This window comes from Mesoplodon bidens, assembly GCF_964165515.1.
Source record: "Mesoplodon bidens genome assembly, chromosome: 4".
Taxonomy (NCBI): Eukaryota; Metazoa; Chordata; class Mammalia; order Artiodactyla; family Ziphiidae; genus Mesoplodon; species Mesoplodon bidens.
Window position 1 is genome coordinate 149,114,403 of NC_138160.1, and position 16,099 is coordinate 149,130,501.

General features: G+C 53.1%; 1 protein-coding gene across 1 annotated transcript in view; it reads right to left on the bottom strand.

Annotated features, from left to right (window-relative positions):
* Positions 1 to 4,383: 4,383 nt before the first annotated feature.
* Positions 4,384 to 16,099, bottom strand: part of ATCAY (ATCAY kinesin light chain interacting caytaxin) — a gene marked incomplete at its 3' end in the record, with an annotated part of 29,563 nt that continues 17,847 nt past the window's right edge. The window contains exons 4-10 of the mRNA XM_081232947.1: positions 15,594 to 15,779; positions 15,067 to 15,169; positions 13,424 to 13,555; positions 12,447 to 12,533; positions 7,880 to 7,978; positions 7,097 to 7,132; positions 4,384 to 4,459 (exon numbers count right to left, since the gene is read on the bottom strand). Coding sequence (XP_081089073.1) covers positions 4,384 to 4,459; positions 7,097 to 7,132; positions 7,880 to 7,978; positions 12,447 to 12,533; positions 13,424 to 13,555; positions 15,067 to 15,169; positions 15,594 to 15,779 — 719 coding nt within the window. The remainder of the gene's footprint in view (positions 4,460 to 7,096; positions 7,133 to 7,879; positions 7,979 to 12,446; positions 12,534 to 13,423; positions 13,556 to 15,066; positions 15,170 to 15,593; positions 15,780 to 16,099) is intronic.

Genomic DNA, 16,099 nt, shown 5'->3' on the forward strand with positions numbered 1-16,099 from the left:
GCTATCCCTTTCGCTCAGCACTGAACACCACTGGCTCCCTCCTGCCATTGGGATAACCACAAACGCATCCCCTTGATGTCCCAGGTGGAGAAGCATTCAACATCTCCTTTGAGGCCAAGAATCTCCTACTGGGAAATTATTGGGGGAGGGAGGGTCAACCAAACCTGGATGACACCCGCTAAGAAGCCAGCTACAGAGCCAGCAAGAGGGGCCAGATGATGCACCTGCTCGACTTTTGCTCAGATTCATAGAAACAGACTCTCAGGGTTGGAGGGGACCGCAGAGGGCCACTTTGTGCAAGTACCGTCCAGCCTTTTCTTGAATGCCTCTAGAGATGGGGAACTCACTCCCTTTAGCTCTGACCTGACTGGCGTTTCAACCGCATTAGAAAAATGTTTTTTTTGTCCTAAGGATATCTGCTTCCTTTGAATGCAGGTGGTCGTAGCATCCAGGCCGCTGGTTTTTATTCTCCCCTGTGACCTTTGTAACACTCGAACGTTCAGTACCCTGTATCTTCCTTTTTCTCGATCTGCGTTTCTCGGATGAGCTTATTTCAGCACTGGCTTCTCGGCCTCTGTTCCTGGTGGGAGCCCAAGGGGCACATGCCAACCCCGTGTTGTCGGGGGGATTAGGGAAGTGGGGAGGCTTGTTCCCTCGGTAGGAGGTATTGATCGGGATTGCCCTGTGGCATGGCCTCTGCGTTCAAGGGGCTTGAGAATGTTCTAGATTGAGGGGGATGTGGTCTCACAACTGTAGAACAAGGATGATTATCAGCAGCCCTCACTGGTGCTGTGGGCTCTGATGCTCCCTAAGAAGGTGGAAGTTATAAGAGGCAAGGGGAGGGCTGTTCAAAGGAAAAGCTGTGAGTTCAAAGGCTGGGCACTGCCCGGGGGGCACGGCGCTGCCGGGGGTGCGGGCTGAGTTTCCAGGCCAGATGCCCAGGGCTGCGGGGGCCGTTCTGGCAGGAAAGGCACAAGAAGGAATCCAGACCCGGCCAGGGAGTCGATGGGCATCTGTGGCTCCGACCTGAACCAGGTGACAAGCAAGAGAAGGGTCCTGACCAGGATTCTGTGCAGTGGTGTGGTGGTGGTGGTGGGGTCTCTGAGGCCACCAAGGATGTACAGGCCATGCTCAACGCTTCTTGCTCTTCTTGGCCATGAGCTCATGAGTGTGGGAGGGTAGAGAACTGGGTCCTTTTCCAGAACGCACTAATACTGCATCATTAAAAAAAAAAGTTTTCAAGCAGCTGGAAAGGATGTGGGGTTTCAGACATGGATAGAGGAGACGGACACCCCCCGGAGACTGTGACTCAGGATGAGGTGGGGACAAGATCCAGGGTCAGAGGGCATCCGACAGAGGTTTCCTGGCATCTGGGATCTTCTTTTGCGTCCTCCTCTGTGCTCATGTCACCTCAGGACATGCTGGAGAGGCAGAAACACAGTCAAGTTATTATTATTGTATTTAAAGAAAGTGGAAAATGTTCCATGTGTGGGGAATCCAAAAGAATGATCTAATCGGCTTCAGTGTGCCCTCAGCAGCAAGAGTGGCACCTGCCTTTCAAGGTCTGCCACCTGTCACCCACCTTCTAGGTATGGTTCTGAAGGGGACTTCTTCCTTGGTGCCCCAGCCAAAGAACAAGGCCCCAGGGCTGGTGCCCTTGATCAGACTGGAGGGAGGCTTCATCTCACCCATCTACTCACCAACCCATCTGTCCATCCATCCACCCACCCATCCATCCATCCATCCACCCACCCACCCATCCATCCACCCACCCATCCATCCATCCATCCATTCATCCATCCACCCATCCATCCATCTGTCCATCCATCCATTGCTCCCAACCATTCCTTCTTTTATGTATTTAATCATTTTAAACATGCTTGTTTTTATCATCTCTACCTGAGGATTCCCAGGAGGAGGTCTAATGCTGCTATTTGTTGTACCCGCCGACTTTTTCTCATGGTGAATGATTTCCTTGCGTGTTTTGTGTCTGTGGATGGGAACTCAGCTCCAGAAGGACTGAGATGGTCTTGTCAGAAATGCATTGAGAACTTGCTTCTATTCAGTGTCCCCAGGGCAGTGCTGATCTAAGACCATTTTTTATGTTTATTTCTCAGCTTGGGGCTTCTTGGGTCACATGGGTAATATTAAGGCATGTGGCTGGGCCATGTAACATATTTGTAGCAGAGTGTGTTGTCAGGGATTTAACCCCGCAGCTTCCAAAGGAAGGTCTGGCCCTTGCCTGGCTTCTGGGAGGTCACCTCTAAGCCCTTTGAACGTCCTTCCTGATAAGAGTATCTTTGTTTGCCTGGGACCTGGGGTCACCCTGGATAGTCTATACTGACAATGGGATTTAAGGCAGGAGCCATGGACCATGTGGTATCAGTTCAACCTCTGGAGGGGCTAGAGACTAAGGTCAGCCACATGGGTGGTCCACCATGCATATGACTGACCCCCAGTAAATACCCTGGACACCAGGGCTCACATGAGCACACCTGGTTGGTGACACTTGGTGTACATCACCACACCTGGCTGCTGGGAGAATTAAGGGCTGTCCCAAAACAACTCCCCTGGGAGACAACTGGAAGCGTGCACCTGTCTCCCCTCACCCCACCCCACGCTCTTTTTCCCATTGCTGACTTTGAGCTGTATCCACACTTCCACTTTAATAAACCATAACTGTCAGCAGATCAGCTTTGCTGAGTCCTGTGAGTCCTTCTAGCAAACCACTGCCCCCGAGGGTGGTCTCCAGGACCCGTGACACACAGGGAGGCTTTTCCTGGCATCCAGAGCCAGGCAGACACACTGAGATAGGTTGTGGGCAGACAGTGCACCCTCTGGCTGAGTAAAATCCTGGGCTTCAGGGGGCCTGGCTCTGGGTGGACATCTCAGTCAGGACCGCTGTGTGGCTCAGCTCTGGGGCCTCCTGTTAATGACGCCCCACTGGAGTGGAGCAGGGACCGGCTGCCTGGCCCGAGAGGAGGCCCTGTTGTCATGGTAACCACGGTCTCCCTGCCTCCCTGGTGCAGCATCCTCCCCCCATCAACAATAAGTCATGAGGCACTCATCCCAGGGTAGGTTCCACATAGAATGTTTCCAAAAAAAAGGTGCCAAGCTTGCCCCACTTCTCACCCACCTTGTTTCCTGATCTTCTGTGGCCAGAGCAGACCTGTGGGAAAAGGAAGGAGTCTCAGCATTAGTTGCCTGTCTGGGGAGGCTTGGCATTTGGCCATGAGCCCTATGAGGGCCAATATGGCTTCGCCCTGATCTGGCACAAAGCAAGTATCAGCACGTGTCAGCTGTGTAACAAACGAGCCAGGACAGGCAGTCGTGAGAATGGCTGAGCCCCTTCACTGCCACAAAATGAAATCACTGCTGCTGCTCCAGGTCCACCCACTGGGAAGGCTGAACCCATCCACTGGGACCTGCACAAAGGTCACCAGCTGGAACCTTCATCTGAGAGCAGACCTTGGTCTCTCGGCCACATCAGCTGCCCCTGGTCCCCATGCTTGGCCTGTGCTGGATGCAGGGTGGGAGGAGGAGGGGGCAGTGGTCCCAAGATGCAACCGCTGCCCTCAAGGAGCTCAAGGACAGGAGAAAGAGGGTACGACAAGGGTCAAATGCAGGAGGCAGACCTGAAGAAAGAGACAGGAAAGGTGGGAGGGGCCTCTAGAGGCCAGGGAGGGGGTCGTGCCATCTGTCTACACATCCCAGGGTGAGGCACTAAAGGACTTTCAGTAGAGAGTTGCTGGATTTAAAAAAAACAGGAGGGGGCTTCCCTGGTGGCGCAGTGGTTGGGAGTCCACCTGCCGACGCAGGGGACACGGGTTCGTGCCCCGGTCCAGGAAGATCCCACATGCTGCGGAGCGGCTGGGCCCGTGAGCCATGGCTGTTGAGCCTGTGCGTCCGGAGCCTGTGCTCCGCAACGGGAGAGGCCACAACAGTGAGAGGCCCGCGTACCGCAAAAAAAAAAAAGGAGGGATTCCCTGGCGGTCCAGTTGTTAGGGCTCTGTGCTTCCACTGCAGGGGGTACAGGTTCTATCCCTGGTTGGGGAACTAAGATTTCTCATGCCGCGGCCCAGACCGGGGTAGAAAAAAAAAAAAGAGGAGGATAGGAATGGGAACAACTGCTTAACAGGGTACAGGGTCTCCCTCTGGGCTGTGGAATGTTCTGGAACTGGAGAAGGTGCTGGTTGCCCAAAACTACAGATGCACTAAATTTACATTAAAATGGCTCGATGGAATGGGCCTCATGCTGGCCGATTCACAGTGGTGGTCTTACTTCAGCACCCTGGTAATGTCAGATCACCTTCATCTGAGGTTCCCTGGGCTCAGCAGGCCCCCGTGGGTGTGGGCTCTGGCCCTGTGGCCACCTGCACACACTTACCTGTCCTCCGCCAGCCCCGCCTCCACCTTCTCTTCAGACCTGGGCAGGACACACTCTGGCTGCGGCCTTGCGCTGGGGACAGAAAGAGGTGACGAGGGATAACCAGCCAGCCGAGTGGGCCCAGGGGCTCTCAGCTCCCACTGGCCCCTCTGTCTGGACCCACCATGGTCCGACAGCGATCAGGAGAGGGTTTGGCTGCCCCCGGGGAAACGCGGGGGCCCAGAGGGGGGACTGTGTGATGGGATGGCCAGGGGTTCATGAAGATGGATGCAGATGGTTGGTGGGGGGGAGGGGCAGGGGCTGTGGGCCATTCCTTGGGGGTGCTTATCTCAGCTTATAGCCGCCACAGGGGCCTCATGCACTTGCTCCCTGGACGCTGCTGCCCGTGTGCTGTGATTCTGGAAGGTGGGCGCCCTGCTTGTCCTGTCATCTGTCTACTCCCATCCATAGCTAAGGCTCAGGAGGCGGGAGGAGCGTAACTCAGACAGAGAGACAGAGGAGAGGGGGACCTGGGGGTGGGGAGAAAGGGAGGAAAAGAAAGAAGCCAGACCGACAGACATGACTACCTCACACCCATCAGGATGGCTACTACCTTTAAAATTTAAAAAAAAAATCTTTTTTGGCCACACCACGTGGTGTGCGGGATCTCCGTTCCCCAACCAGGGATCGAACCCACAGCCCCTGCAGTGGAAGCACGGAGTCTTAACCACTGGACCGCCAGGGAAGTTCGCAGGATGGCTACTACCTTAAATGTAGAACATTTGTTATGTTACTATGTTGGCGAGGATGTGGAGAAATTGGAACTGCGCGTGGCTGGTGGGGTGAGGATGTCAAATGGGGCAGCCACTGTGGCAAAGATTCTAGCTGTTCCTCGAAAGATGAGACATCGAGTTACCATAAGATCCAGCAACTCCACTCCTGGGTCTATATACACCCCAAAGAAGTGAAAGCAAGCACTTGAATAGATAACTGTACACCCGTGTTCACAGCAGCACAATTCACAACAGCCAAGAAGAGGTGGAAACCCCCAGTGTCCATCGAGAGGTGACGGATGAACAAAATGTGGTCTATCCGCACACTGGAATATTACTCAGCCTTAAAAAGGAAGGAGATTCTGACACCTGCTACAGTGTGGATGAACCTTGGGAAACTTATGCTCAGTGAGATAAACCAGATGCAGAAGGACAAATACTGTCTGATTGCACTCACACGAGGCCCTAGAGAGTCAGATCCACAGAGACAGGAAGTAGATGGTGGGGGCCAGGGCCTGGGGGAGGGGCTGGGGAGTCAGTGTTTCATGGGGACAGAGCTTCAGGTTGGGAAGATGAGAAAGTTCTGGAGATGATGGTGGGGCTGGTTGCACAACAATGTGAATGTGCTTAATGCCACTGGGCTGTGCACTTAAAAATGGTTAAGACGGGCTTCCCTGGTGGCGCAGTGGTTGAGAAGTCTGCCTGCCGATGCAGGGGACATGAGTTCGTGCCCCGGTCCGGGAGGATCCCACATGCCGCGGAGCGGCTGGGTCCGTGAGCCATGGCCGCTGAGCCTGTGCGTCTGGAGCCTGTGCTCCGCAAGGGGAGAGGCCACAACAGTGAGAGGCCCGTGTAACAAAAAAAAAAAAAAAAAAAAAAAAAAAAAAAAATGGTTAAGATGGTGAATTTTATGTCCTGTGTATTTTACTGCAACTAAAGATATTAAAAAAAAAAAAAAAACAAGACAGGAAGGAAGGAAAGAGGAAGGGGAGGGAGGGAGGGAGTAGAGAAGAGAGAGGAGGGGAAGGAGGAAAACTCCCTGGAAGGCGTGGGATGGCGGGTCCTGCTGCCCTCCATGCCCCCTTCCGCTCCACTCACACTCATCACTATTAAACGACGCTGTGTGAAGCCGCCGTAATTTTTCTCATTATGTGTCTCATCTGCCGACATCACCCGTCCTGCCCCAGGATCTGCTTTCCTCACTCGGTGAGGCAACCCTCCCCTTTGCCCTTTGAGGAAACTTCTGGACCAGGACTCAGTCTTAATCGCCTCACTCTCCCCCAGGCTGGCACAGGGCCTGGCATGCTTTCGACTCACTGAAAGCCCCAACTCTTTCTCAGACTTGCTGTGTGGCCTTGAGCAGGTGTCTTGCCCTCTCTGAGCCTCGGATTCCCGGCCTATCAGACGCTTTTAGGAATCCTGGCCCTGCCCTCCTCTTGGGGTGGAGGGGTGGGGATGGGGGGGATGAGAAAGGATACAGGAATGGTATAAGGGCTCCATAACTGGGTGGGACCGAAATAGTCCTGAAGTTCTGTGAGCACTGCCACTCTCGAAAATTAGCCAATAAGTCAGTGAAGGGGCGATTCTGGGGTAAGTCTGGCAGGGGCGAGCATGGAGCCGGTTGTGTTCCCCCCACTGCCATCAGGATTACTAGGATGACTCTCTATGGAGTCTCCTATTTCTGTCCGGTGGGTTACGTTGGTCCTGATTTCTCACAATAACCCTCAGGGTGGCTGTGAACTTTTCACTTGCCTAATGTCACTCTGTGACTAAGTGAGGGAGCCTGGATTTGAGCCTGGATCTGACTCCAAGCCCTCGAAAGAAGGGCAGGGCCTTGAGCTCCGTGCGTGCATGACATGGGTCCCCACTGAGCGGAAGCCACTAATTTCCCCCCAGCTGTGGGCCCGGCTCAGCGCCAGCCCTAACCTGGCCCGGGCACAGGCCACTCCGCACAGACCTTTCTCTCCTGGCCTTGAGCCTTTCCTCTTCGTACCTGGAAGACAGAGAAAGGAAAGCACGTGAGATGCAGCCTGGGAATCCCCTTCCCTCTGGGGACAGGGAAGCAATCTCACTGTCACATCTGAATACACGCCAGGTCTTAGAGCAGAAAGGACAGCCGGAGCTGACGGGTCTACTGGTCTTTTTTGTTTCCTGCAGTTGCTTTACAAGCCTGCCCACGCCCCCCACCCCCACCCCGCAGGGCAGAGGATATCTGTTTTGTTGGTATATTCCAGCATCTGGAGTAGATGCGGCTCAGCGGACATTTTTTGCATCAGCCCCGAACACAGCCAGTATAAAGCGACCCTCTCATTGACATGGGTTTGGTCTACAGGCCCCTCCATCAGGGCAAAGTTTTTCTGTAAAGGGCCAGAGAATCAGTATTTTTGGCTTTGCAGGCCAGTCTCTGTGGCAACCTCTCGATTCTGTTGTAGCTCGAAAGCAGCCGTGGATGGTTTGTAAATGGATGCGTGTAGCCCTGTGCCAATAAAACTTTATTTATAAAGACAAGCCAGGGGGCCAGGGCTCACTGGCCCCCGGCCTGCACTAGATAGCCAGGCCCGCTGTGTTCTGTAATTTCACAGGAGCTTGTTTCACTGTATTTCCTTCTTTTCTGCTTTCCCACACAGGTCTGGTTCCCTGGCAGCTCGGTTGAGCTGAGCAGAGGTGGCTGAGAGGTGAGCAGCCTGGGGGCAATGGGGATGGAGGTGGGGGGTTATTCCCATGGCCCAGGGACACTCACTGTAGCACGCAGTCTGGGATCTGCACGTGCTCCATGGGGATGAGCTGCTCCAGATCTTCCAAGCTGTGCACATACTGGATCTTGTTGATGAACTTGACGCTGGTGGGAGAAGAAGCAGGGAGACACCTGAAAGCCAGCCCTCAGGGTGGCCCCTCAGGGCCAGAAGGAGCAATGGCAGACAGGGATGCACACGCAACACTATTCCAGGATGCCCCAAGCACCTTCGCCCAAGCTTCCCTCCCCACCTATGCCAGCCTCCACCCCTGGCCCCTAGTGGGGGAACAGAGCAGAACCCAGGGTCTCCCCTTGCAAGAAGAGAAGCGTCCTGAACCACGTGTAGGACACCCGTCCTTGCTGAGCTGAGGAAATTCTTTGAAGGAAGCAGAGAGGAAAGATGATGCTAGACTCCAGGCTCCATCCACCCCAGGAGTTGCTCCTCTGTGTGAATCTTCCTAAGAATGCTTTTCTGGCACAATCGCCACTGCCCAGATGGCACCAGTAGTCATTTGGTCACGAGACAGGTGCACATGGGGACTGCTGATTCATTCCACATTCTTTCGGGATGAATGGCTTGTTCAGGTCCAAACCCCAGCTCTGGCTGTCTGCTACCCACTGAGGTGCTTTGTCACCAGTGCATTGCTTTGAACTCGTGATTATTTTTTTAAAAAATTACCTTAAACCCAATTTTGGTAAAATGTCCAATAAACTTTTTTCAAGGTCAAATCAGTTTTTTTTTTCTTTTTTATTTTATTTTTATTTTTTTATTTTTTATTTTTTTGCATTACGCGGGCCTCTCACTGTTGTGGCCTCTCCCGTTGTGGAGCACAGGCTCCGGACGCGCAGGCTCAGCGGCCATGGCTCACGGGCCCAGCCACTCCGCAGCATGTGGGATCTTCCCGGACCAGGGCACGAACCCATCCATGTCCCCTGCATCGGCAGGCGGACTCCCAACCACTGCGCCACCAGGGAGGCCCTTTTCTTTTTTAAAAAATTATTTATTTAGTTGCACCGGGTGTTAGTTGCGGCAGGTGGGCCCCTTAGTTGCAGCACACAAGCTTCTTAGTTGTGGCATGCAAACTCTTAGTTGTGGCATGCATGTGGGATCTAGTTCCCTGACCAGAGATGGAACCCAGGCCCCCTGCGCTGGGAGTGTGTAGTCTTATCCACTGCGCCACCAGGGAAGTCCCTCACGTCAGTTTTTCTAACGATGAGAAATACAAGGCCAAGAGAATGTAACAGGACACTAAGTCATAAAATAATCAAATAACAATAAAGAAAAGAAAAAAGTAAGATAGAGTCACATAGTTACAAAACTGTGTCAAGAAGTTTTACATCTATTTTTAGAGATTAGATAAGAATTCGGCTCAAACTTTCCGGCACCCGGCGAAAACGGAGACCCATGAGGAATGTTACAGTTCGCAGTGTCCATAAGAGAAAAATACACAGGTTAATCAGCAGAGGCCACTGGTAACCGATCAGGGAATGATAGACGGTTTTCCCACAGAGAGTCACAAAGCGGCCATGTGTACTGGAATAAATAAACCCCACCGCTTTCGTGCAGTTGAAATTTCTTCTTTCTTTCTCTCTCTCTCTCTCTTCCTTCCTTCCTTCCTCCCTCCCTCCCTCCCTTCCTTCCTTCTTTTCTTTCGCTGAGCTACAAAGCTTGCAGATCTTATTTCTCCCACCAGGGATTGAAGCCGCACCCTCAACAGTGAAAGAGCAGAGTCCTAATCATTGGACCACCAGGTCCAATAAAGAAATTTATTTTCTGTATTATTATTATTTTTTTAAAGAATCATCTTTTTTAAAAAATTAAAATTTTTTAAAAATTTATTTATTTTTGGCTGCATTGGGTCTTCGTTGCTGCACGTGGGCTTTCTCTAGTTGCGGTGAGCGGGGGCTACTCTTCGTTGTGGTGCGCGGGCTTCTCATTGCGGTGGCTTCTCTTGTTGTGGAGCACGGGCTCTAGGAGTGTGGGCTTCAGTAGTTGTGGCACACGGGCTCAGTAGTTGTGGCTCGCGGGCTCTAGAGCGCAGGCTCAGTAGTTGTGGCACACGGGCTTAGTTGCTCCGTGGCATGTGGGATGCTCCCGGACCAGGGCTCGAACCCGTGTCCCCCGCATTGGCAGGCGGATTCTTAACCACTGCACCACCAGGGAAGTCCCGAAATTTATTTTCTTAATTAAAAAAAAATTATTCTTGGAACATGAGTTCTTCCTCCAGTTGGTGTGACAGAAAAGTAAAGGGCCCAGGGACAGGGAGTGAGTCTCAGACCCACTCTACCTGAATACCCCGGGTCTGGGAGGCTCTGAGGGTGGATGATCTGATTGGTTGCAAAGGTTTTTTTAGGGGGCACAGAGGCGACACCTGTGGTCTGAGCAGTGGGCTGTTAATACAGGCGAGATCACATCGTGAGGACGCCATGGTAAAGCTGCCATGTCCGTTGTTGGAAATGGGTACCCGGTTTCCACGTGACGATGCTGTCTGCCTGTGAGCTGAGCTCTGTCTTGGGAAGCAGGGCTCTCGGGAGGGAGAATTCCAGTCCAGGGCGAGGCACATGCCCATGTTTAGATCATCGTGGAATAAACAGGAGTTCTTTTTGAGATACAATCACAGAACCTCACGGCTAGGGCCCGGTGGCAGCTCAGAATCTGTCTCCACTTCCCTCGGCTTTTAAACAGGGAAGCTTACTTTACCCCACTCTCCCCTCCTATTTCTCTGAAAGCTCAAAATGAGACCTTTGAAATTCACCACAGGAAAAGCAACCCAGGGAATTCCCAGGCGGTCCTGTGGTTAGGACTCCACGCTTTCACTGCTGAGGGCGCGGGTTTGATCCCTGCTTGGGGAACTAAGATCCCACAGGCTGTGCAGCATGGCCAAAAAAATAATAAAATAAAATAAAAGTAGGAAAAGCAATCCAAAGTGAGAGAATTATCTGCATTCAAGGCAAATTTTGGTTCCCGAATTATGGGATGTCGAGGACAGAAGGCAATTCTGTTAGGCTGAAGTGTGTGTCTACCGTTTTGCCCAGTAATTGTCATCATCAGCACAAATGACCCATAATTAGTGTATTAAAGGCCCAATTTCACTAATGCGCAAATGTCTGAGAGTGCTTGGGAGTCACTGAACAGCGCGTCTGAAGTTGCCTCCTTGCCTCAGCGCTGTGATGCTCTCAAGGCAAAGTTTGACCCTGTCTATTAAACTCATCACAGATTCTTCACCGGGAACGTGGAAATGAAGGGTCTTCATTTAATTCAATGTTTTGAATTATATTACATTAAATGTACGTTTAATTTTATGTGATTGACGAGGGCGTTTAACATGACGAATTTTGTTTCACTTGCTCTGCGTGTACAGGTGCTTCTATCTCGTGCACATTCCAAAGAAAGAACCAGCCCCTGAGACTCACAGGAGGTCACCTGTAAGCCCTAGGAATGTCCCGTCTGGTAAGCGTCTTCATTTACCCAGGGCCCATAGTCTGTGCTAAAGATGTGCTTCCTGGTGGCGTCTTGGGCCATCATATCAGTTACTGAGGAACTAAGGGGGCTGCGTGGGCACTCCATCCCCCTGTGGCCACGCCTTGGTGGAAACCCTGGACACCAAGGTCAGCTTCTCTGTTGGCAGTACTTCCTACACGTGGTCACACGTCATTGCAGGGAGAACGAAGGGCTTTGGGTACAACTCCACTGGGACAGGGCAATCAGAAGCTCCCTTCTAGCTTCTCCTGGACTCCCATACGCACCTTTTTTTTTTTTTTTTTTTTTTTTTTTTGCGGTACACGGGCCTCTCACTGTTGTGGCCTCTCCCGTTGCGGAGCACAGGCTCCGGATGCGCAGGCTCAGTGGCCATGGCTCACGGGCCCAGTCGCTCTGTGGTATGTGGGATCCTCCCGGACCAGGGCACGAACCCGTGTCCCCTGCATCGGCAGGCGGACTCTCAACCACTGCACCACCAGGGAAGCCCCATACGCACCTTTTTCCTTTGCTGATTTCAATCTTCATCCTTTCTCTCTAATCACCTGTAACCCTGAGCACAACAGCTTTTCTGGGTTCTGTGAGTCCTCTAGGTAAATCATCAAACCTGAGGGTAATCTCGGGCACCCCCAAAACACACATGTATCGATTCACCACATCATTGTCCAGGAGTGGGTCAGACCCTCCTGACATCCTAATGCCCCTCCCTCACAGATTCCAGAGTGGATGGAGCCGGGCTTCCTTCTGAGGGCATGTGGTGGGCTGGTGACCTTGCTGTGTGACTCTGGGTGATTCCCGGGAATATTCTGAGACTCAGTTTCCTCATCCATGAAACGGGCATGGCCAAGTCAACCTTTCAGGGCTGTGGTTGTAAACTTTAAAAGGTATCCAACATTCAATATGGGAGAGCCGGTTGTTACTATTCCCACCCCCCCACTCCGTGATGTGATGTTCGTCACTAAATAACAATACATATGATTTTAAATTGTTTAACGCAACAGTATAGATTCATCAGAGAGGAGCTGGAAAATGCAGATTAAAAAATAAGACACACAAAAACCCAGGTGGCTATCCAGGCACAGGTCATGATCTTACCTGATGAAAGGGCGGGAGATGGCCAGCACGGTGCGGATGAACCAGGACGGGTGGACGATGATTAAGGACTTCAGGTTTTTCCGCAATCTGCGTGGGGAGACAGAGGAAGCAAGATGGGCTCCTTGGGAAAGCCCCAGGGAGGGAGCACCTAACCGGTGTTACCTTCTCTCTGTGCCCAGGAGGTGCTATGCTTATCTCCATTGGCAGGGAGGAGGTGGAATCTCGGTAAAGCTAAGCCCCCTCGCAGAGTTTGCAGGTGGCAGAGCTGATGTCTGGTCTCCAATCTCTTAATTTAGAGTCTGAGCATTTGACTTCATGGCCACACCATCTCCCATTTCTTTCTTTTTTTTTTTTTTTTTCGGTACGCAGGCCTCTCACTGTTGTGGCCTCTCCCGTTGTGGAGCACAGGCTCCAGACGCGCAGGCTCAGTGGCCATGGCTCACGGGCCCAGCCGCTCCGCGGCATGTGGGATCTTCCCGGACCGGGGCACGAACCCGTGTCCCCTGCATCGGCAGGTGGACTCTCAACCACTGCGCCACCAGGGAAGCCGCCCCGTCTCCCATTTCTGAAAGATTTTCTGGGGCCCCCTGGTTCTGAGCATCTATTATGGGCATGTTGAATTGCAGCCCCCTTATTTGGGAAGAGGGTCATTGTAGGAGAAATTAGTTAAGGTGAGGTCATATAGGAGTAGGGTGGGCCCCTAATCCACTATGACTGGTGTCCTTATAAAAAAGGGACATTTGCACACAGGTGTCCACAGGGGAGCTTCTCCCTCACGGCCCCAGAAAGAACCAACCCTGCAGACACCTTGATCTCGGACTTCTAGCCCCCAGAACTAGGAGACAACACATATCTATTGTGTAAGCCACCCAGTCTGGTGCTTTGTTACAGCCGCCCCAGCTGACCACTACACACCTTTCAGAGGGACCTCAGGGCCCCTTGCACCCCGAGAAGGTCCCCCAGCCCCACCTACTCACCTCCTATCAATCATCTGGTAACACTTCTTCAGCCAGCCGATGCCGGGCATCCTCCGCCGAGGCGTGGCCCCATTCAGGTACACGATCATGTAATCCTCGGCCACAAGGAGTTCCAGACTGCTGATGACGTACCTGGTCACGGGACACAGACGACAGGGGACCCGATGGAGGGGCTCAGAGTCAGGAAGCCCAGTTCCTGGGACTGAACCCCTGGGGCACCTGCCCTTTCTGCCTCCGCCTGCCCTGGCTCTGCCAGCCACACCTGTTCAGGTGTTGTTGGCTGTCCTGGCATACTCGGTCCGAGCGGGGGGTGGGGGATGACCCCAGCCCACCCCAAATTTGTGTCAGTGGGCACAGTGATTGTAGTAGTTACTATTTTATTGAGCACTTACTAGATGCCAAGTGATTTATATGCATGGTCTCCATTAATCCTGGGAGGTGGGCTTCAACAGCCCCAGATACACCTGGGGAACAGGCACCCACAGCCAACAGTCCACTGCACCGGACATTAGGGACCTGGGGTCTGTCCCAGCCCTGTCTTCCCCTAAGTGATTTCAGAAGAATCCTTTCTTTCTTTTTTTTTCAAACAACATTCTTTAAAAATTTATTTATTTATTTATTTATTTATGGCTGCGTTGGGTCTTCGTTGCTGTGCATGCGCTTTCTCTAGTTGTGGTGAGTTGGGGCTACTCTTCGTTGCGGTACGCGGGCTTCTCATCATGGTGGCTTCTCTTGTTGAGGAGCACGGGCTCTAGATGTGCGGGCTTCAGTAGTTGTGGCACACGGGCTTATCTGCTCCGCGGCATGTGGGATCTTCCTGGACCAGGGCTCGAACCCATGTCCCCTGAATTGGCAGGTGGATTCTTAACCCTGTGCCACCAGGGAAGTCCCTTTTTTTTTTTTTTTTTTAAATATTTAGTTATTTATTTGGTTGCACCAGGTCTTAGTTGCGGCAGGCGGGCTCCTTAGTTGCAGCTCTCTGGCTCCTTAGTTGTGGCATGCAAACTCTTAGTTGCAGCATGCATGTGGGATGTAATTCCCTGACCAGGGATCGAACCCAGGCCCCCTGCATTGGGAGCGCTAGTCTTACCCGCTGCGCCACCAGGGAAGTCCCAGGAGAATCCTTTCCTCTCTTTCAGCCTCTAATTCTCCATCTGTAGATTGGCGAGACTGGGCTCCCTGGTATCTCAGGCCACTTTCCGATCTGACCTTCCCTGGCTACCTCCTTGTCCTCTGGCCCACCTGGCATCCAAGCCCCCCCCCTCCCGTGTAAGAAGGAAATCTTCTTAATAATGATAATAAGAGTGATAACGATTTGCTGAGTTCCTACTGTCATCTGCCAGGCGCTTTATCCATATTATCTGTCTCCATCATAATAAAACTCTACCTGTGTGTCCTTGGGCAAGTGACTTAACCTCTCTGTGCCTCAGGCTCTGCAGCCACAGACTGGGAGGCAACAGTAACTAACCCACAGGGTCCTGTCGAGGGTGGAATTCGTTATCACATACCAAGCCCTTCACTTCGTGGCTGCCACATAGTAAATGCTCCATAATTGCTAGGTATGATGACAGTAGCACCGTGAGGCCCACTGGGTGGGACCCTCAGAACCGTGGGCAGCTGGGAGGAAGGGGTGGGCCACTTACAGGAAGAGGTTCTCCATGACATAGTGGTAGTCGGGGGAGCTGCTGTCTGGGAGGAAGCAGGCGGCAAAGACGATGATGGCGTTGAGACCTTCCCCGTAGTATCCTGGGGAGAGGCGGCCAGTGAGTGAGTAGCCCCAGGCAGAGATGGGTAGAGGCGTCTCCCAGCTCTAAGCCGCCCCCTGCTCTGCCCTGTGCAGCGGCCTCGTCGCTGGCCATCCCCTTCCCGCCCACCGCGCACACTCAGAGAGTACAGCTCTGAGTCACAGCAGCCTGGCTGGAGAAGCCAGCCAATGCTTGACCTGTCTCCGCCTTTGGTGGGGGCCGCCAGCCACCCTCGTAGACACCTCCGGTGTGCATCCGGCACATCTATGCCTTGCCCCACTGCGAGTTTCACCCCTGCACACCCGGACACTAGGGCTTAATTTAACATCCCCCTGGCTCAGAAGAAGAGACTGAGGTCCAGAGAGGGCCACTGATGGGCCTCCAGTTGCTGGAGCCGGGAGGGGGCCCAAGGGGTGTGGCCTCACCTCCATGGGTCACCACCCTCATGTAGGGCCGGATCATGTGCAGGTCAATCCGGTGTTCCTGTTCCCCAATGATCACTGTCCGCCACAGACGCCCGTTGGCGGCACTGCCATCCTCGGCTGAGCCATCCCCAAACAGGTCCGCGCTATCCCCAGGCATATTCTTGGCGGCGGCCACGGGGGTGTCATCTGGAACCGGTGGGTGGGGCGGAGGGGGAAGGTGAGCGGAAGGGACGCCTGAGTCCGGATACCTCATCCCAGCTTTCCTCTCTGGGCTACCTTTGCCGCCTGTGGCCACGGAGCCCTCTCCTCTCTCCCCAAGCCAGAGGCAAAACCGCTCATCCTACCCTTTGCTGACAGGCAGTGTTAGATTGGGGCTGCTGGGCGAGATGGAGGACCTGGGAGTCCAAAAGTCATGCCTAAATAATAATTTTTCTTTCCCCAAGCCGTGGAACACAGGAAAGTGCTCAGTCAGGTGGTTGGCCTGGGTAGAGCCCGTCTCTTGCTGT